The 22,062-nt window shown below is 47.2% G+C and overlaps 1 protein-coding gene across 10 annotated transcripts in view; it reads left to right on the top strand.

Moving 5' to 3' along the window:
• RBFOX2 (RNA binding fox-1 homolog 2) overlaps positions 1-22,062 on the top strand; it is a 316,535-nt gene that overhangs the window by 288,283 nt on the left and 6,190 nt on the right. For 4 of the 10 annotated variants that reach the window (XM_036760986.1, XM_036760987.1, XM_036760985.1 and 1 more), the window contains 7 exons: positions 298-358; positions 7,376-7,429; positions 7,554-7,646; positions 8,787-8,919; positions 12,488-12,527; positions 19,557-19,645; positions 20,072-20,144. In XM_036760986.1, the coding sequence (XP_036616881.1) occupies positions 298-358; positions 7,376-7,429; positions 7,554-7,646; positions 8,787-8,919; positions 12,488-12,527; positions 19,557-19,645; positions 20,072-20,144 (543 nt within the window). Of the gene's footprint in view, positions 1-297; positions 359-7,375; positions 7,430-7,550; positions 7,647-8,786; positions 8,920-12,487; positions 12,528-15,340; positions 15,384-17,762; positions 17,795-19,556; positions 19,646-20,071; positions 20,145-22,062 lie in introns of those variants that run through there. The other 6 variants (XM_036760983.1, XM_036760989.1, XM_036760982.1 and 3 more) reach the window with 5 other exon arrangements.

Below are 22,062 nucleotides of genomic sequence, written 5' to 3'. Positions count from 1 at the left end.
TGCAAATGATTCTAAACATGCCATTTGGAGCTAGAGAAACTACATTTTACTCTTGTTGGCCTTGTTTAATAAGTAATTTGATTAAAATATCAAATGTAGCTATTTATCTTTTATTATTACTTTAATTATTAAAATTAAGCTATAACTGTAGTTAATTTACATTTTATAAAGAGCTCTTTGCTTCTTTACTTGAAGTATTTTATTGTGACAGTGGATCCAGGTACCTACATTTTCCCTAATATGGTCTGCTTCCTTCCCTCCCTTCCCCTCCCCTCCCTTCCCTTTTTTTACTTGTAGGTGAATAACGCAACTGCACGCGTAATGACCAATAAGAAGATGGTCACACCATATGCAAACGGTGAGTCCACAGCTTGGGCTTGGGAAGGCAGCATGGATTTCCTAGGTAAATAGGGGACCTTCTCATAGACTCCCACGTGGTTCTAAATCGTTGCTGGATTGGCTAAGCTGTCCCTTTCCTTTTAGGTGTAATTGTTCCCTTCTAGTACTCACTGAGCTTTTTTCTTCCGTCTTTAAAATTAATCTGAACTTCATTCATAAGGATCAAATATGATCATATTTAGGAAGTGCTTAGCACAGTTCTTGGCACATAGTAGGCCCTATATAAATGCTTATTCCCTCCTTCCTCTCTGCCATCCCCCTCCCCAACAGCATCCCATTTAGCAGGGCAGGTGCATAATAGGGTGGCCAGCAAAAGCATTTCTATGGTTAAACTGGGCTCTTATATGACTAGACCCCCACAATTCCCCTCAGTAAGGTGTGACCCAAAGGGGACAATTGTAGTCTTTTGCGCATTTTCTGTGGGGAAAAAAATCATTTCTGTCATGGCTAAACAGTCACTATGCCATGCGTGTGGCATAGAAGAAAGATCCTTGGCTTTGGATTCAGAGAACTTGGGTTTGAATTCTGGCATTAACAGTGAGACTTTGAGCAAGTGTGTGCCCTTCTCTGGGTCTCAGTTTCCTGATCTGTAAAATGGGGTGTGAGGGAGTTGGACTGAACCTCCAAAGAGTGTAGGTTTAGAGCCAGAGGTGACTTTAACAGGAATTGACATCTTAAAATACTCTTAAACTTTTCCTGAGGTCAGCAAGGATGGAGGTGCCCTGGCTCACTGTCTTCCCCTCTTCCCCAGCTCCTGGCCTTACCCTAGGGGATTCCAACACTTGTGATGTGTGGCTCCCTCTGAGCCTCCTCCTTCCCCAGTCTTTCAAACCCTTGACCTCTTCTGCCTGACCTAGACCCTCACAGGGATGGTCATACCCTGAATTTGACCATTCCTGTGTCCCACGTCTTTCATCAGAAGCTCTCAGCACTCTTCTGTCTGACCATAACCCATCTTTCTGTCTCTCCCCGTGCCTTGCCCCCTACTCAGCTACTCTTTTTCTGCCCTCATCAAGCCCTCCAGGACCTGCTCGACTAAAGTAGTTCTTTCTTGGCCTTTACCCCTCTGAGGGCCCTTGTCTGTCCTTCCCAATCTTGACCCTGGCATTAAGCAACCCCTGCCCAAGGTTCTGTGCTTAGCCCTCTTTTCATCTGTGTCTTTACATTCTCTCTCTTGGCGACTTCATTGGCTTTCCTGGCTTTAATGACCATCTCTGCAGATGACCCCAGATCTCTGTTCTGCCCTACCTGGGGCTGCCTCTTGGAGAATCTCAGCTCCTCTGTGTAAAGCAGAACTCATATTTCCCACCAGGTCCACGCCTCCAAAATGGACTTGTTCTCTCAAAGGTGCTACTCCTCCCCTCTCTCAGGTTTGTTGTGTTAGCACGACCCTGGCCCCGTTGCTCTCCCTCCATTGCCACATCTTTGCCATTTCTGTCTCTGCATTCCTCATGTCTGGCCCTTCTCGCCACATGCACAGCCCCACTTCATCCCTTCCCATAGAGATTGTCACAGTGTCCTGATTGGTCTCGGTCCTCCATTCTGCTGCCCAGGTCATTTCCTTTAAGCACAGATATAACCGGGTTACTCTCCTCCTCAGTGAACTCCAGTGGGCCCTTTTTCCATCTTGTGAACTCCTGGCTTTCCAGCCTTATACATTGACTGCTCTTCTGCATTCTCCACATGGAACCCCATCTCTTGTCTCCATACTTTTGGACCTGTCACCTCCCAAGGAATGTACTCCTTCCTTACCACCAGTGCACAGAATCCCGTATGTCCTTCGGGAAACAGTGCTTTTGCATGCCCTCCCTCCCTCCCACATTGCCTTGTATTGATTGTGTATGTATTTATGATATATGCATATATGAGCACGCATAGACACACGTACAATGCATACACATGTAGGTTTGTGTTTATTGTGTGCCTTATACATGTATGCACATGTGATGTGCACATATACACACATGACGCCACAGAGAGTGAAAGCTTCTCAAAGGCAGAGCCTGCTTCATTCTTTTGTCATCTTATCTCCAATGCCAGCACATAGTATGTATTTAGTAAGTTTTTGTTGGTTGACCTTTGCCGAAGTTGAAGTTAGCTAGGGCACGTGTTGCATTGGCATCACTGAAAACCGTGATTACAGTTTATGGCCATTGTGTCATTAACATCTGGGAGTTTGTTGAGCTGCTAGTAGCATTGAAACAGTAAAAGCAGGGAGATGTAATCAGTGCATCTGTCCCAAGAGCAGACTGAGAAATTAGCCTTCCTGACCTTGACCTAGAAGCTGTTTACCCAGTTCATCCCTTCTCCTTCCATCTGATTTAGAGGATCAATGTTGGGGGTCTGTTGGACAGGCGATCCTAAATCAGCTAAGACCCTCGAAGCTTAAAAGAACTGTTCAGCCTTTGAAGGCCAGGCCATGAGGTTTTTACAGAGTAAAATGAAACATTGAGCCTCCATGATAGTGACAGTCAGGCCTGATCCTGCAGTCAAATCCTCTTCTCTTGAGGGTTTTCCTTAGTTGAGCTATCCTCTCACCTCTCTGCTCCTGGGGGAGTGAACATGAATACAACAGAAGGAAGGAAGGGAGGGAAAGAAGGAGGGAGAAAGGAAGGAAGGAATTAAGTATGTGCACTGTATTAAGAGCTGCCAGTATACACGAACCAATGGAAATTGAGCTGAGAGCACTGCTACTGTGTGTGTCCCACAGTGTAACATTCTATCGATGAGGGTCGTAAGGCAGTCCAGGCCCACAAGGAGCTTATGTTCTAATGCAGCACATCCAGAAGAGGGGGATAAGCCAGGAAGATAGTGAGTAGAATCACACCATAGTTCATGGCCTTGACCTTTTCAGGAATATGTTGAGATGACCGGTTTTTCCAGAGCTAGAGGTAAAAAGCAAGGGGCCCAATGACATAGTATGAAGATGGCCAGGGAATAGTTGAGGCTGGGAATGATCAAGTCTCCCTAGTCAGGAGCCTGAGGACCCAGGCTAGAAGCTAAAGGGCTAGGTGAAGGTAGAGGCTGGAGTGCAGGACCGTGGCAGAGAGCTGCATGGGGAACAGAAGAGGGAGCTAACTAAAAAAGGTAATTTGTTGAAGTGTTTTTGGTGACAGGATTCCTAGTTATGTAGCAGCCTTTTGCTGAACTTCCATCCTTAAACATTCAGAATGTGGATGTTGCAGGCCTCTTAGTAAAGCTGAAACTTATTTTAAGCTAGCCTGCTTCTGGATGTAAGCACGGTAGCCTCCTGAAATGCAATAATTGGGATGCCTTTAAGTTAGAAATTTACACATGCAATGGTGAAGGCTTATTTTAAGATAATTCTCTTGGCAAGTCACTTAACTCTCCAGATTTCAATTTCTTCATTTGTAAAATAGGAATGATAGTATGACAGTGGCTGCTCTAAAAAGGTTATTGTGCAGCTCGGATGAATGAATGAGCATTTAGGCACTCTGCTAAATGCTGGGGATACAAACAGAAAAGGCTCTCATGGAGAGAGCTAGAAATGGAAGAGAATGCATAGAAGCTCGGCGGCAGGGCTGGTGGAAAGGCCAGGTGCTCCTGAGGGTGCTTCTATGGGGTGGGGTGGGGGGGTGACCAGGCCCACGAGGCTGTAGGAGAAGCCAGACACAGAGAACACACAGAATGGATGAGTTACAACATAATCACGTGTAGAAATGATTTTGTGAACTGTGAAGCTCTCTATTTATACAAGTTAGGATTCATATGGAAAGGAGGCATTTGGCAGCAGGCCTTAGACCTCTTACTGCCCCCTCCATCACTGTAAGCTCACCTTAGCCCTCTCTGGAGTTTCTGAGCCACAAAGCAACTGGCATCCCAGCCCTCTGAAGCCAGAAGAGTCTGCCCAGCTCTGCTTTCTCTGTGTTCGCTGTCCAGCCCAGCTGACCAGTCCCATTCTATGTTGTTCCCTGCCATTCTTTTGCTAGTCCAGCCCCACTCTATTTCTGTCCCCATGCCTTTGTACAGCCTGGCTGTCCCCCATGCCTGAAAGGTACTTTACTTTGACTTCTTAGAACATTGAGCTTCCCTCAAGGCTCTGTTCTGATGCCACCTCCTCCAGGAAGCCTTTCCTGATCTCCCCCAAATAGTTACTGCTCTTTTCTTCCTCAAATTATCTTTCATTTCTCTGCACACAAGTAGTATCTGCCAAGGAGAATGTATGTCCCAGCAGTGGTACAGATTGCAGCTCATGTTCCCCCTCTCATCTTGTTCCTATCCTCTCATAAAGTATCCATAGGAGGTCACTTGCTCCAGCTCAGGGACCATTATACAGTCTCCCCTTCATTTCTTCATTTTCTGTGAATGGCCCACCTCCCTTTCTGGTTCTGCTCTCTGGTAGCCTTTGGGCTGCTTTTCCTGCCCAGCTCAGGGGCTTCCTTGACAGGTAATAGATGCTTCGTAAATGCTTCTCCAATTTAACCAAATCCAGTGCAGCCTCCACATTTTACAGGTGAAGAAACCGTATCCCCTGGAGGTTCAGGGACATGGCCAAGATGTCACAGTGACTTGATCACAACTCCCTTGCTTATGCCATAGGGCTCATAGGGTCATCACTTTTGAGGTATGGGGGTCCTTGGAAGCTATCCTGTCCAGCCACCCTCATTTCCCAGAGGAAGCTGAGGCCCAGGAAAGTTGAGTGACTTGTCTAAGGTCCCATGGGTGGCCCAGTAAAGGGCAGAGCTAGGGCTCGAGCCTGCAGGGTCCTTTGGATTGATTCGGAGTGTGTGTGTCGGTGCGTATATGCTTTGTAAACTAGTGTTAAGCACAATTATTGATTCCCAGTCATTGTTGAGCATAGACAGGGTGATTCTCAGGGACTGGTACGTTTGTGAGAAGAGAGAAGAAAGTCTTTGTTATTAAAGCAAAGGTGATGTTGAAGCCAGAAAGAGCCAGCTTTGGCATCCACCTCTGGCTATATGGGAGGGAAGGAGGGCATGGGAAGAGTCTCAGTAAAGTCCAGGTATTGACCTGTTTATGTGAAACTCTGGTCAATACAACAAAATTTTATCTGTACCCTTTGAATTTTTTCAATGAAATTTTACCTTTTACTGAATCGCAAGAAAATATCACAATTTCTATTGGAATTTAAGGAAATTATGTGACAACTTATATTACCTGCTCTTAGAGCTAGAAGGGGCCTGAGGAGTCATGCAGTTTCAGCCCCTCAATTTAGAGATGAAACAGATGCAGAAAGATGAAGACCATCAGTCAGGAAGATGGGCTGGAGTTTGAGGCCAGGTGACCTGAAACTGAAGGCATCTTTGGCTCTCTCTCTCCTTCCCTGTCACCATCTTTCCCATCCTGCCCTTGCTGCCCACCCCATCCATAGGAAGCTCTCAGGCCCTCTCTTACCTCATGGCCTTCTCCAAGGAGACTGCCCTGCACTCCTTTTTCCTTCACAGTTCCAAAATTATCTTCCTCTCCATTTCAGTTACTCTCCTGCTCAAAAACCTTCTGTGACTGCTCACTGTAGAGTGATTGCAGGCCTCTGAACCCAGCATTTAAGGCCCAACAGAATCTAGCTCAGGTGCTCCATGAACTTGTTAGGGTTCTTTAAAAATGTTTTAGTTTCAGTATAATTGGTTTCCTTTGTAGTCCTGCATATTTAATTACATCATTCTGCACAAAGAGGGCCATAGACCCTGCCAGAATGACTGCCATACAAAAGGGGAAGCTCCCCTGTCTAGCTCTAGCCAAGCGTTCCCATTATCTTGGCCTCCTCTACTTCATGTTGTGAGGCCCCCTGAGCTCATCCTAACCAGACTGAACCTCATGTCTAGAACATGGTCCTTCTCTGTCTTTCTACCTGTCAGGATCCTTCTTCTTCCATACCCAGGTTTGGCAATACTTCTTGAATTGATCCTTTCCAGATTCCCTTACTCTCTCCAAACCCCAGCTGAAAGTGATTTCTTCATTCCAGAAATTCTTTGTCTAGGCCTCTTCATTGTTGACACCACCCTACTTTTTGTCACACCTTTTTGTATGTGTCTTACTTTCCCATTAAAGTGTAAATTCACTGAAGGCAGAGACTGTATTGACCTTTCATAGATCTTGCACATGATAGGCATTCAGTAAATATTTATTGAACTGAATTGCTATGTCTTGGATAGGAGTCCAAAATCTGCCCAAGTAGAACGTAGAAAACTGGGAGAGGGAAAAAAAAAGACACCTGGGAAAATAGGAGGACTGAGTCTTGTTTGAAGGGGGTGATGCTTTTGACTATGCCCTCACTGATGCTGTGCAGATAAAATCCTTTGGTCTTTTCTTTCTTCCATTCCCTAAGTATCCATAGTGCTTCTCTTAGAGCTTGCTTCTCCCTGAGGGGGTGGGCAAACAAACTCAGCTGAAGGAGGCAGCTCCAGTTTTGGAGGGCGTGGGTGGTGTGGGCAGGCAGAGCTCCAGGTTGAGAAGGAGGTGGTGAGGCCCAGAGCTCAGGGGCTTGCCTTTCCTCCTTTCGTACTGATGAGGGCCCTTCTGCAGCTCACTCCACCAGGCATGGCATCAGGAAGACACCGTGACAGACACAACAGACAAGAATTAGGTCATTTAGCCTTTCGTTGCACCAAGGTGGAAACAAGTTGCCATTGGCATCGGTGGAAGAAGTCCATCTTACAGTGCAGTCACAGATATGCATGAAAACAAACCACAGGAAGTCAGGAAAATTCCCGGTGGGAGAGAATTGGTCCAAAGGCCTGACCCAGGAACACAGAGCACAGCAGGGACCTTCTTTCTCCATGTTCCTGGTGCCCTTCTCAGTGCTCACTGCCATCTGACTTCTTGGAACCTCAGTTCCCCTCACCTGTAAAATGGGGATGAGGATCACAGTTGTCCTGCCTGCCTTACAGGTTCAAATGAGATGATCTGTGTGAAGTGTTTTATAAGCCTTAAACCCTTCTCATAGTAGGAGCTGTCACAATGACTCCTGTCATGACTGTCTTCTCTGCCATTGCAGGTTGGAAGCTGAGCCCAGTGGTTGGAGCAGTCTATGGCCCTGAGTTATATGCAGGTAGGGCTCCTACTCTCCCCTTTTTGTGTTTTCCCTGAAGTGGGGTTTGTTGGTTCTAGGTGTGTTCCCTCTTTCTCATGCTTCTTGCCCTCTTTCTCCTTTTCTCTTTTAAACCCAAAAGCAGCCTCCAGTTTTCAAGCAGATGTCTCGCTAGGCAATGATGCAGCAGTGCCCCTGTCGGGAAGGGGGGGGATCAACACTTACATCCCGCTCATCAGTAAGTAGCCCCACCCCCTGTGAGCTTCCCCTGGGCACCTATGATGCGCGAGCAGCCAGAGGCCTTGGGACCAGACAGGGGAGAGGCCTAGGCAGGGAGGGGGGGAAGGGATGAGCATGACTACAGAGGCCTTGGTGGGGGGTTGCAAGGAGAGATGAGCGCGGCTGCAGAAGCCTTGGGACCAGACAGGGGAGAGGTAGGGGTGGGGAGAGGGAATAAACGTGGCTGCTGAGAAGTCTTCAGAACCTATCCCCTTGGCACAGCTCACACACACTCTACAGACTGTCTCCTACCCTAGGCTTGCAGTTCTCACAAATGCCTTATGTTTGCTTCTTGTCTCACAATGACTTTCTGGAGCTTTGAGTTTTCTCAGTTCTCCTGGAACTGAAATGTCATTTTGCCCTAAGCCAACTTTCTGCAGCATGCATTGTGATCAGACAGCCCAGGGGTCATGAATCTCATATCTGTACATGTTTGCTAGAAGAAGATTAACTTCCCATAAACAGGCCCCTGCATGAATTTCTGCCTCTCTGAAACAGTAGATGACTAGGGGCAGAGGAGGGTATCCTGCATCCTCCCCTTTTCTGGGTTTGAACTAACCCTAAAGACTGGTGATAGGGCTTCTGACCCCTGCCTACCTCAGGGAGATTTGTGAACATTAATGAGAAGAAATACTTGTCAGGCCATTTAATTACACACAAAAAAAGGTTTCTTTTGAAGACAGCTTGTTACTGAGTACGTAACATGGTGGATGTCGGCAAGTGTCATTAGCCAGTCAGAACTCACACTAAGTCTGGTTCAAAAGGCCTCCCCAAATCCTCTCCTGGCATGCATGGTAGCAGGGAGTCCTCCTGCTTCCTGGCCTATAGTTCACCAGGATGTGCTGGCCATGGTAGACCAGGGGTGGAGGTGATAACCATTTTTGATGCTCTTGGCATAGAAACATTCATTTTTTCCTGCCAGGCCTCTCCTTCCATCTCCTTAAGAGCCCCAGAGTGGCTCAAGAGATGCTCTTTGTCCACAGCATCTGTGTAGCGACACTGTGGGCCATGCCTGGGTCTTCTTCGAGGATGGGCAGATGTTCTCCTATCAAAGAGAAGCTAGGAGTTCTGTCATTTTGTTCTTTGTCTTCCCTCGCAGTTCCTGGCTTCCCTTACCCCACTGCAGCCACCACGGCAGCCGCATTCAGAGGAGCCCACCTAAGGGGCCGAGGGCGGACGGTGTATGGTGCAGTCCGAGCGGTACCTCCAACGGCCATCCCCGCCTACCCAGGGTAAGCACCGGCTTCCACAATCACATGGACTCCCCCAATAGGCAACTGGACGTGAATTGTAGCTCTCTTGCACAGTTCCTAACACAGTGCCTTGTACTTAGCAAAATGTGGTGATTGGATGGTCTGAACCAGAATGTGACATCATTAGAACACAAACCTAAATTCACTGTCAACTGGTTATTTAAAACTTCATTTGGGTAATCTTAAGCCATCTTGGTGGTGGCTTAAGACAGTAGCCAGTACCTTCTGGTGTTTACCAGCAGTGTGTTGGCATGCCATTCACTGAACATCACACGATTGTGGAATCACCCTTCTCTCTGAAGAAAACAAAGGCCTCAGACCATGGCTGCATCTGCTCTCTCCACTCTTTGTCCCCCACCATCTTGGGGCTGAGCCTGTTCCCTGCCATCCTCTTGGGTTGTGGTGCCTGTGTGGGGAGTGGCAGAGCCAGCTACCCACAATGGGTTTGCTTTCTTTGTAGGAAATGGATTAAAAGAGGTTAATTCAAAGATCAACCAAGTCCATTCAAATGAAGGGAGAGGGAGAAGTAAGAGGAATTAGACTGCAGGTGCCTTGCAAATGATGGTAAAATTCCTGACGTGGCTGAGCATCCGTCACCCTTTGATTGTTTTGTATGGAGGGTGCCTCATGAGTGGAAGGGCTCCTTAGCAGCAAACAGATCCACTGTTGCTGAGCTGGGGGGAAGGAGTTCTGTTTGGGTTGTTTCTTGATGCCACATTTAAAGAGCGTGGGTTTGGGGCAGAGTGTGCTTTTTGTAAGTTAGTTTACTCTTTCGGGTTCACGGGTACACCGCTTAGATCACTCGTCTTGTCCCCACCTACAAAGGGACAGTCCTTCCCGTTCTCACTGAGGAATTCACACAGTAGCCCAGGCACCGTTGTCTGCTGCCTGGTCTGAAGGTTGGACATTGTCGCTTCTCTTCCATAAGCTAGAGATTTACTTATCAGACAAGTACCAAATGGGTTGGTGGAACTAGGAGCAGCTGTCAGAGGTCTTTGTCCTCATCTCTTGGTGACCATCTTCATTGCCCAAGGCTAGATGAGGCACCTGTGCACCTCGATGTGGGCAGGCCACCACAGCCATCTGACAGAAGCTGTTGCAGTCACCAAAGTGACCTTTGGTTTACACTTACCAGGGTTCCATTCCCATGCATCTCACCATGTCCATCCTTTGCTACTACTAACTTTATTTTTTGTCTTCTGTTCTCTGACTTCTGGCCCCTGACATCCTCTCTTTCCAAAAACACTAAGAGAATACGCACAGAATGTCACCAGGAAGCCCTCGAAGGAAGTACAACAAGTCTTTTAGTTGTGCTGCTGCCTAGTGAATTTCTTTATGGACTGTCTCTTGTCAGTCCAAGAGAGTCATCGTCAGTGCATTTCCAAAGCAAAGCTTCCCACATGGATCTTGCTAGGAACACCTGATCTGAATAATCCTGAGTTCACTCTCTTAAATGCATAATTCGTTTTTAGTCCATTAAATAGGTCATTTCTGTACATTGACAAAACCTGAAAGCCTGAGCTGTCAAGTGTTAATCTTCTCTTGCGGGATGTTATCTTTCGGTCCTGTCCCACTGACCCGAGTGCCTGACATCATACACCAATTTAATATTTCTCTTTTATGAAACAAACTTCCTACATTAGGAAGATGACAATGGCCTGGATTTGTTTTAAGAACTGAATGACACTCATGGTGACTTCCCAAACAAAGTATTGGAATCTTAATGGTTAGATTTCCCACGGGGTGATGGGATAGAGGCCATGTCATATTCTGGGCATGGTTCAGGTTCCACCAACTTTATCTGAAATAAGAAGTTTTTGAAGGCTTTCCTTAATCCCCTTCATAAAAACAGCCAAGATGCTTATGTCAAGTCTGATTCTCTTGCTATGCATTTTCTAGCCTTCTGCTTGTAGGCTATTCGTCTGTCCCCCATAAAGCAGCTTAGATTCTTGTTGCCTTGTCAATTTAAACCCTGAACTGACTTTTGAAACTGAGAGATTGTAGACTAGCATGGAAGAGGTGAGCAGATCTCCCAGAAGGTGAGAACCTAGTTCAGAGGCCTCACAGCCAAAGGCAGAAGCAGAGATCAGACATGCAGGGGTTTATGAAGCTTTCTCTCTCTCCTGTGACCCCTGAGGCCCATTCTTCTCCGCTTCCCCAGCAAAAGCTCCAAGTTCTGGAGCCCAGGCCATGCCAGGGAAGAGACCCCAGCCTGCTCTGCCCACAGGAAGCACGTGGTTCTCTCCTTGAAGCATCCAGGGCCAACCGGCCCTGCTGCACTCATCTACGCCTCTGTGTACACAAGAGAGTATTCCCGCCTTCTCTAGTTTTACCTGGATGCTAGCATTACTTGTGTTCAAGGCATGAAGAAGAGAGCCCAGGCTTGTGTCTCCCTCCTCCTGGCCCAAGAGTGAGAGCCTTGGCAAGTCTCCGTGCACACACAAACACCTTAAAAGGTTTGAATTTCACTTGTAAAACGCAAGTCTTACGTTGCTCAGAAACAACCAGTGCCATCCATCATTACAAGGCCCTGGACTTTGAAGCCTCACTACCACAGTCCCTGGCAAGCTGCCACCCTCTCAGTCTGTCTCTAGGATGCCCCCAGCTTTACTCGATGCTCTGTGTTTCTCTGAGTCCTGAGAAAGCCACGTAGCCAGCAGTGACCCTGCAGGTCTTCCTGTAGTTCCTTTCCCCTTTGGATTCTGTTGTTACTAGCTGGGATCCTCACTGCACCTTTCAATTCTTGGACCTTGGACCAATCACCTTAACCTTTTTAGCTCATTACCTCTGCTTGTGAAAGCAATGCATTGTGGGTATTTTTGGTTGTGTTTTGTTTTGTTTTTAATTACATTTCTCTGTTTACTTTGGTCAGAGTTGATTGACTTGTTTTTCTGAGGTGTTGCATCGGTTCTTTAAAATGCTGAATAATAATACTTTGCATGCTTGTGTGATCAGCCAAATCTTATCGCATGTCTAATGTGCAGGGAAAAAGCAGGTGATGTATGGATATCAAAAGCAGATATTTTTAAACGTAGCCACAAAACGGAAAACAAAATGCAAATGTCATTCTGAACCTTGCTTTGCATCGAAGTACAGGCCTTTGGACGCTTTTGAGCTTTCTTTCACATATGAAACCCTTTTCTTAAAGGCCTTTATTAATGCTCTGTTTTGTTCTTGGTGGCATTATATATGTATATATTCACAATATTTCAGAGTTATATAAAACCATTTCCACTTTACCCGCTCTGTGACGGGGTCCCCCTGGAGTTGGATCCTTATTTTCCCCACAGAGCATTGAGCTTATCATTCCCAGCTTTGTAGACTTCTCCTCCTTGCATGTCCCAGAGCAGCACATCCAAGGTGCCCCCCACCCCACGGGTGTGAGCTCTTGAGGTTTCCTCCCTCACCCCAGCCCCAGAGCCCAGGGTATGGATTCATACATCACCTGCCTGTGTACAGCGCATGTGCATGCTGCCGTTCTCAATAACCGGAACGTGTTTCTGTTCTTTTGTTTTTTTGGTCTTGTTTTTGTGTGGATTTTCTGCAGTGTGGTTTACCAGGACGGATTTTACGGTGCTGACCTCTATGTAAGTACACACACCGGGGCCATCTCACCCCAACCCCTGATGAGCCAGCCTTTTTTTTTCTGTTGGTTTGGTTTGGTTTGATTTTTTGGAATATAATTTATTTACTTTGATTTTTCCTCTTCCTTGTGGACATAGACATCGATATTTACATAGTTAAGAATGCAAGCATGCTTCTCTGTCCCTGCGCTTGTCCCCAGGTGCAAGAAAGACCTGAGGCTTTGGTTTTCCTGATCATTGATTGCCAGGGTCAGTTCACTGAACATTTCCTTCTCCCTTCCTTGTGCACAGGCATTCTCTGGATCACTAATCTACCTGAGGGATGATTCGCTAATTGAAAACCTCTCTTACCTCCTCCCATGGACTGTGTATAATGTGCCTACATAAATAACAAGACTGGTTGGGCCTTGCTCCTCCTCCTTACCCTTCTCTACTTCCCATTTCTTTCCTTTCCTTTCTGTTTCTCTCCCTCTTTAAGTAGTTTCAGTCTTGATTTATACAGTAGATACTAAGGCCTTAGACCTTTATGTTCCCCTAAGTTTAAGAGGATCAGTTGTTACCCTATTGAAGGAGCCTGGGAGAATCATACTGATTCAGAGTATGCTATACAGTGCTGTTATACATTTAAGACCTTCAACTTGGACCTTGACCCGAGGAAAGCCAGGCCTCCCGTAGCTTGTTGCTTTCCTTGAAGGTCCTTCAGAACAGGTATAATAGTGGGACACTGAATGTGGCAGAACCAGCACATCCCTCCTTTGCAAATACTTGGTCATGAAGTCAGCCAAGAGACATCTTTTCTGGACGTGTGTAACGTTTTACCTCGGTTCTCGCTTCATATACTTTGTCCATAGGACTTCTGGCCCGTGCTCTTAATGGATAAGATTGGAATCATGGCAATGAGGTCATAATGTGTCAAGGTGGGAAAAGTGCCCCCTCGGTGATGTCTTGACTCTCTTAGGCCTTGGGGCCTTCCAAGAGCGTTAGTCATCGAGAATTTACCTTAGGAGATTACTCAGGAAGAACAAGTTGGGCTTTTCTGGAAATCAGGTTAAGAATATCTTTGCCCAGTCCTTCAAAGGCACATGGGATGTTGCAATTTGTGGCCTTCCAAAATGGCACAGCCAAGAATGCTGGAAGATGAGCTTTGAGTGGATGTAGAGAGGAATGGCAAGAGCCTTCTCTGAGAGTTGGTGGGATAGAATGGCCTTCCCAGCCAGGCCATCTGTGTGCACAGACTTGATCCAGGCTCACACCCTTCAGCACAGAAAGCAGGGAGAAAGAGCTTTTTTTCTTCTTTTTTGTTTCCCTCTAAACTTGAGGTTAGGAAAACCTATCCGTCCTTCAGCCAAGTTGCTCAGTTCACTGTGCATACGTTTACCCAGGACTTCTTCCATTTTCTGATATGTACGTTCTCATGAGACTCCTTTGTTCCTAAATATAGTCCCCCAAAATTGGTCTTTGGAGACAAATGTCTTCCATTTGGGCATTTAGATAAAATGTAAATCAATTTGATTTCCTCTTACATTTTTTAACCCTCAGATTTTCTGCTTGCTGCACACATTTGCTTCATTGCTCTCCTTTATTTGCTTAAAGTCCTTTGATCTCTCTAGGCCTCAGTTTCCTCCTCCGTAAAATGAAGAGATTAGACTCAGTGGCCTCTGAGGTCTCCTCTGGCTCTGCAGACATGATCCTGCGTACACTGGATTAACCCTGCTACGCAGACAGTCATGCAGAGGCCTCTCACACCCTGGACATGACCCACCTTTGTTAGAATTCTTAACAAAACTGTCCCTGGGACCAGATGATGCTGTTCCTTGAGCAATGTAACTGCCCTTGACCAAATGGGCATTGCCGAACCAACTTTAGAGCAAGGGTTCCTGACCTTGGTTGTGTTCTGGACTCCTTGGACAGGTGGTCTGGAGAAACCAATGCACCCTTTTCCAGAGAGTGTTTTTCAGTGCATAAAACAAATACATAGGATTTCAAAGGTATCAAAATATTTTTTAAAAACAAGTTCACAGAACCCTGGTTAAGAGCCCCTGTGTGTACAAATCCTAGAATGGGCTTAAACCCTCAGGGAAAAACCAGAGCCAGTGGGCTAAAATCTCAGAGGTCAGCTGAGGGAGATCAGTAGGATATTGTGGCCTCTGTGCTGGACAGAAAAGCCCAGGGATGCTTCCTCTCCACAAGGCCCCCGCCCTTGTCTCCCAAGAAGCTGGAGCTCCTCTACACAAGTTTGTCTTGGGGTCGTGCTGTGGCTGCCTTCCTGGGGTAGCCTGGAAGAGAGAACATGTCAGGCCACTCAAGGTCGTAAAGAGACAGAAGAGGGGATTTGGGGGGAGGCCAGGGTCATTGTTTTTGTTTTTTCCTTAGTTGTTTCAACTTCCCTTTGTCATCAGTTTAGTGTATGAACTGTGAACCTTCTTTTCCTTCTCCTTTTCTATCCTGGGGCAGCCATCTCTCCAAACCATTTTCTTCCCTTGAAAGGCCTAGCATTTCCTTCACAATCCCTTCTCCTTTGGAGGCCAGTCAAGCTATTTGTGTCTGTGCTTTGTAAAGGCCCTCCCTGGGGCAGATAGGAGGGAGGGGGGCAGGCAGACGGCTCCTCTCCTTTGGGTCAGGAGGGCAGGAGCAGCTCCCCTGATTCCCACACGGCTGGGACCACAGACTGCTCCAGAGACTCAGCTCTGTCTGTGAAAAGCATGCTTGCATCCAAAGAAAAGAAAAGGCTGGCTGGGCCCTTCGCGGCCGCTTGTATGACTGTTTCCTTCCACAGCTGTGTTTTTTTGAACTGCTCTCCCTGTGTTCTGTTATAGAATAGTCTTACAGGAACCAATCATTAGCGCTAAAATACCTCAGGTAGGAGTGCCAGTGTGACCTGCCAACCAATCAGATTGTGGATTGCAGTGGAAAAATTGAATTCTACTAACCATTCCAGCTCCACATTAGAGATGGGAACAGAGGCTTTTTTTGGACAGTGGAGACTTGTGAGCGTGTGGCCAAAGGCCCGCTGCCTCTGCACTGCGCAGAGCTGTGTCTCGTCCACAAAACGGGCCTGCTTCTAGACCTGTCCTCTTGTCCTGACCCCAGGCAGCCGAAAGGTCCCCGCTCCCATCGCTGCCACCCTTTTCATTCATCACTTGCCTCTATCCACAGTGTTTTAGAGCCTGCCCTTTTGTTTGGTGTCTTAGCACATCAGACCGGGTCTTGACTGTCCCCCTCTTAGGGAGGAGAACTGGTGTGGGATGGCCAGGGGGATGGCAAGAAGCAGACTTTGGGTGCCAAGCCCCTGAGATCAGCACACACAGTGAGAATGCAGTGGGTGTGTGGACCCAGAAGGGTGCAGGCTTACAGCCGCACACCCCACTCCTCACCATTCTTCTTTCTCATGTCTTGCAGGAAGGACAGTAAGATTAGCATGTAATAATGAGCTGAAAGAAGGTCTAGCCACAGCACAGGAAGCCAGAAATAAGAGAAGAGTCACAGGCTTACGGCATCTGCTTAGTTTGTGGGTAGGCCAGAAGGCTCAGATAGGACAGGAAAGAAGAATTCCCACTGCCTTAGCCCCATGGAGCAGAGAATAGAAGAATTACTGTCCCCAGTTTACAGACAAAGACACTGAGGCCCCAAGAAGGGAAAATGACCTGCCCATGGTCACACCAGGCTTATATCAGAGCCAGGATTCCAGCCCAGGTCTCCCCCAACCCAGGTCTAACACCCTTTCCGCCAGACCACCCTACCTCTTGAGTATTGTGTCGATGAGTTCATCTTCTTGTGTCATGATCCTAAAAATAAGAAGCATCCTAGACCGACATAACCAGTCCCTTCTCTAAGATGATTTATTTGGGTTTTGGCTGGACCAGTCCACACCAAACTAGGTATCTTGGTGCCTCTGGTTTGGGAGAACAGTTTAGACTTCCGTTAACAGCTACCCTGTCCATTTCCAGTGGGTGCTGTTCACATGCTCCAGAAAATCAATACGTGACTACATAATCCTGGCACCAACCCCAAAAACCCTTTGTGCATGTTTAGCTTACAAGAGAAGCATAGTCGAGTGACTCCCAGACACCCAGGATAAATCCTGCCAAGGGGGTGATCGCATCTTCCCTAAGTTCCTTTCTTGTTTTCCCCTTCACTTTCTGTCCCCTGACCTCCCAGTGTAGCCTAGACATCATTTGCAAGATCTCCTTTTGCTTGTAGGCCTCCAAACAGCCACCACTTTCCCCAGGGCTCTCACTTCTAGAAGAAGGAGGGGAGGGCGTCTTGATACCACACCCTTCCCAAAGTCTTGTTTCACTAAAAGCAAACAAAAAGTTTGTTTAAAGATTGGGTAAAACCAGAAGCAAGGAAGAACATGCCACATGGCCCCAACAAGGGGACGGCCAGATACGGATGGTGTTGGGGAGTTCCCACTTTGATGGAGATTGAGCCCTTTCTATGGTATTCACCCTGGTTAGATCTAGCTCTGACATTGGACTGCAAGGGACATTGATCAGTGACCCAGGGACCAATAGTCATTAGGTAGAAAAGAAGTTCAAAATGTGACCTGTATTCAGGTTTTTATGCTGCTCTGAGAGTAGCAATGAGGAGCTAAGAGGAGCCTTGCAGATGATGGCGTCCATCTCCCTCATTCTGCAGATGAGGAAACTGAGGCAGTGAAGAGAAGTGACTTTCTCCCCAGGTCACGGGGGTAGTGACAGAGTTCTTTCTGCATAGTGACCCCACTGCTCCTCTTCTGCCCTCTGGCAAAGCTGGAGGTGAAGGCAAAGTCTAGGATGTGGAGGAGAGAGTTGTAGCAGGAGTTTGGGGCCACATCTGAATAGAGACAGGTATAAATGTTGCTCATAGGAGGGGATGGTGTAGAATAATAGCTCATCATACTTACCAAACGGGGTCAGGAAGGAGCTGCGGGCAGGTTCTGCAGAGGTCACAGTCACCTGGGAGTCTTACAGGACAGCATCCCACAATGTCAGAGAGAAGAGGATCAGGCCAAGGAAACAGTGCCAGAGTCTAGGGTTGGCTCCCAAACAGAACAGCCACAGGCATGCAGGAAGAAAGACGAAGGATTGAGGAAGCCATCCCATTTTAGGAGGCAGTTTCTCTTTGGCTTGGGCTCAGCCAGGCCCGCTTGATTCAGATCCCAGAGTTCTCTGAAGCTATCCACATGTTCCACTCCATTGGAAACCTGATTGGGCCATGCTAATTCCCACTCTTTGTTTTATTTCAAATCATACACAGATAGACTCTGCAAACAGCTTCAGATCGGACAGGTCTGATTGTGTGTAAATACATATGTCCTTTTTAATTTTTCTTAATGGTTGCTTCATTTTTGCATCAGTGCATGGTTCAAAGCAATACACATCAGCTATTTCATGACTCCATATATCCAATGGATTATTTCTCCTCTTTTTGTTTGTTTGTTTGTGTAGTCAGCTGAAGACATGTTAGCACCTCACTCTAAAGCTCTCAGTGGAGTCTCTGTTCCCTTCTCTGATATAACAGATGGGTTATTGCTTGTTATAATTATTAACATTGTGGTGTGGGACCAGGGGCTAGGGTGGGCAGGACTTCCTCTTCTCCTGGGGCTGGGGAGGGGCCAGTTGTTAGGGGATGGAATGTTAACTCAAGTGGTGACTGACTGTCTCCGTAATACCAGGTCGTTGTGGCTGCACGCTCTAGTAATCGAGGCTGTGACTTCACCAAGCTTGTGGTAGCGCCTAGGGCAAGCGGCTGTCCCAAGAGAATGCTGGGATAGATAGTCTAGTCAATACAGTCTGAACGTGGTGATTCTGCTGGTTGTTTTAGCTCCAGATGTCAGCATGCTTAGTTCTTAATGTGATTAATAAACGTGGTGCCATATTCCCTCCCACGCCTGAACCCAGTCTTTACCCCCTTCCTTTTGAAGATAAACTTCAGTTAAGAGATGATGACAAGAAGCTTTTTGTTTCAAACTGCATTTTGTTCTCATGTTCCATAAAAAACATGGTATTTGCTCATTATAACTTGCTAGTGAATGTTTTGGGAAATAGTCATCTCTGCCTTTTTAGACCTGAAGCACTCACTGGAGGCTCAGGGAGAATGAGTCTCTCTGAATCGGCTCTCTCTCTCACCAATGTGCTGGTTGACAGTGTAATTCAAAAAGCAGGGTAGCAAAATTTGTCCTTCCAATTTCCCCAGTTTCAGGGTGTCCCTATTCCCCACCATGTGGGAATCAGTGGTGAATGATAAAATTGGCCAACTGAGTGAGTGCCTCTAGGGCCAATGGGAGCCTGGACTCCTGATGGGCCTCTGGAGATTCCATCCCTTTCCACCAGGATAACAGGCTCAGCCCCAGGCGTTGTCAGATGGCTGTCAGGTTTTGGGAAACTCATCCACAAGTTTGAGATTGCTGTGATAAAACCCTTCCTTGAAGGTTTATTATTTACCAAAGTGTCGGCATTTCTTCTGCAGAGCATAAAATCACCTTAGATAGAGTGGCACCTGTGTGCCTGCTGAATATACACTTTAAACATCTCCCTGCCTCCTTATGTTCAGAAGGAGGCAACTCTGCCCCTCACAAAAGCCCTGTTTAAAGCTTTTTCTGTGATCAATGACATGGTTGCATCTGTCTCTCTTCCTCTCCCTCTTTCTATCTCTCTCTCTCTCTCTCTCACACACACACACACACACACACACACACACACACACGTTTGACACCTCTTTCCTGCACATCTAAGTTTCCCTGTGAAGAAGTTGCACTTCTCACCAAGACCCCCCTCCCCAAATCTGGAACAAAGACAAGGAGATCACTCTTCCACAAATGTACCTTGTTCATTTAAGGGGCCTCTGCTGCCAGAAAAGTACCAAGAGGGTGAAGCCAGGCCTAGAGTGAAGCTAACTTTTCTGCTAGAAGAAAAACATGGAAACGAATGCAGTTTGAAACATCTCCTTTCCTTGGTGTGTGTGGTATCATGTGTACGCGTGTGTGCGTGTGTGTATCTGCCTCTTTGCTGGAAGAGGTCTCCGTAAAGTCAGTTCTTTTCTTCCCTTTAGGGTGGATATGCAGCCTACAGATATGCACAACCTGCTACCGCGACAGCAGCTACCGCCGCTGCCGCCGCTGCAGCCGCTTACAGCGACGGGTACGTAGGGAGAGCTGGGGCCGGCGCCTCCCAAGGCAATGCTGAGAGCGCCTGCCCTTCCATCCAGAACCAGGGCCTGACTTCCCCCGTCTGCCTCCAGAAAAGGGCTGGGTCTGTTTGGCTTCCGCTCTGCTCTGTGTCAGAGCCATTTGTTCCTGACTGGAGGACCTCTGGTCTGGCCTCCTTCCTTTCTTCCCCCTTTGATCCTGAGCCCCAAATCCATGTCTCATCACCAACATCCCAGCATTCTCTGAAACATGTATAAGAGTGAGAAGCATAGGGAGCTTCTTCCTGGCCAGGGTTGGTCCAATGTCACCTCAGGCCATGGCATTCTCATATATATAGAAGGCCCAAACCCACTCCTCATGTCATTGACCCAGATCTCTCTTACTCTATAAAGGCACTGATTGTTTTTCTCTTCCTCAGTTATGGCAGGGTTTATACAGCAGACCCCTACCATGCCCTTGCCCCTGCCGCTAGCTACGGAGTTGGCGCTGTGGTAAGTAGGTTTTTCTTCTTTTGGACTTTTCCCTTCTTCCTCTCTTTCTTTTACAGATTGCAAAAGATCCAGGGTGGTAAAAGATTCAAAGGGTAATAAGAACAGCCTTTACTTCCTTCCCAGGCGAAGTATTGAAACAGTACCTCCTACTGCCCCTTTGTGTCTGTGTTGGGGGGTAAGCCCAGTGGGCCATGTACATGCAGCAGGAGATGAGGACAGTCTCTGTGTCTAAGAAGGTACATCATTGCAAGGAAGGAGAAAAGGAAACATATCATGTATATCTGTCTGTATGGCATTCATTTTGTTGCTAGTGTGCTAGATCTAGACTTTCTGTGCCCCTTGGGAAGAGCTTATGCCCACTAGGAGATTATCGAAAAGGGTTCCCCCCAGGGCTCAGGGGCTTTCTGAGTCAGAATGAATAATGTCCAAGGCCCAGGGGTAAGCTGTGTGATAATGCTTCCTTTTTGTAACGGAGCTTGGCATTTTAATTAGCAACCAAAGCTCTGACCACAATAAAACTGGGGAGCTCCTTGGAAGGCACAGAGTTAGCAGAAATTGGTGGGTTTGTTTTTACAGAAAGGCAATAGGTTTCCTAGAGCGTGGAAATAAAGAGCTGCCTGCAGCGCTCATCATGACATAGAACTGACTGGTTCTTTGAGCTTTTGACAGGCAAGGGCATTGGCACATCCTCAAAACCTGGTAAGGCCCTGAATACCTGAACCCTCGTCACCCAGTCATCACCAAAGATGTGGAGGTAGTTCCTGCATTTGTGAGATGGGGTACTTGTGAGTTATTTAAAATGAAATAAGCGCAAAGAGCAAACTAGAACACTTTCAAGGGCCTTCATGTGAGCCTCAGAGTCCTAACTGCTAATGAACTGAGAGAGGAGACCTGGTTTTTGCCCACGTAAGCTTCCGTTTTAGGTTACCAGAGGTGCATGAGAGGGGGCATCAAGGACCTATAACATGGCTGTGGAGAAGAGAGGTCCTTGCTGAGGTCTTGACCCATCCAAGAAAGGGTGGCAGTCATGCTTCATGGAGTGTCAGAAGCTTCCAGAGCCCTGCCTCAACTCACGGGCCCACCTAAGATACATTTCATGAAATGTTTGATTCAGGAGGGTCAAGTGAATAAAGGGTGAGAGAACATCCCAGGGATAAACATGTAGAGGAGCCAGCACCTGTTCTGAAGGAGAGAGAGGACCTGACTTGGTGGCATTAATTGAGACACGACCTGAGGCAGGAAGGTACACATGCTACCCACCGAGGTGCTTTGTAAATGCCAATTTGAACATGGGCATCTCGAGGAGAGGGGGAGGGTGTGTGCCTGGCCAAGAGAAGCAGACTTGGATCCTCAGCAGGTGACGGACAGTTGTGGAGACTTTACCTGCTGTTTCAAACAATCCAGCTAGCAGCCGCTGTGGGGGTGAAAGACCAACATAACCCCAACAATAAGCACGCTGCCAAAGCATAGATTCTTTTGATCTGCTTAACTAAGGAAAGCTACGGGAAGGGGTTGACAAGCTTACTTTAATTCAGCATACGAATATCATTCGCTTAGTTCAGGGGAAAAGCCAGCACCCTGAACTTCAGAGCAAAATACAAACAAGGCACGAACACCAACAGACAGACCTTGTCTGATTCAAATCCCAATACATAGTTACCAGAGTTTAACGAAGTCCCAGCATCCGGGTTACAAGCTGGAGGGCCCTTAGCTACAGCTGCCCAGAGTCTCCACATCAGCACACCAGCCCAAGTGAGAGCCCTAAACAAATTACAAACATCAACAGACCAAATACAGATTCATAGTTACCAACATCTAGGTTCAGCCCGGGAGCTCATAACGAGAGCTGGCCCAGAGTCACTCGAGCCACCACTGCTGCGGCAGAGAGCTCCCAAGAAGAGAAGGTCAACCCCTGGTT

The sequence above is a fragment of the Trichosurus vulpecula genome, chromosome 5, assembly GCF_011100635.1.
Source record: "Trichosurus vulpecula isolate mTriVul1 chromosome 5, mTriVul1.pri, whole genome shotgun sequence".
NCBI classification, from domain to species: Eukaryota; Metazoa; Chordata; class Mammalia; order Diprotodontia; family Phalangeridae; genus Trichosurus; species Trichosurus vulpecula.
This window is presented reverse-complemented; position numbering and strand designations above follow the sequence as displayed.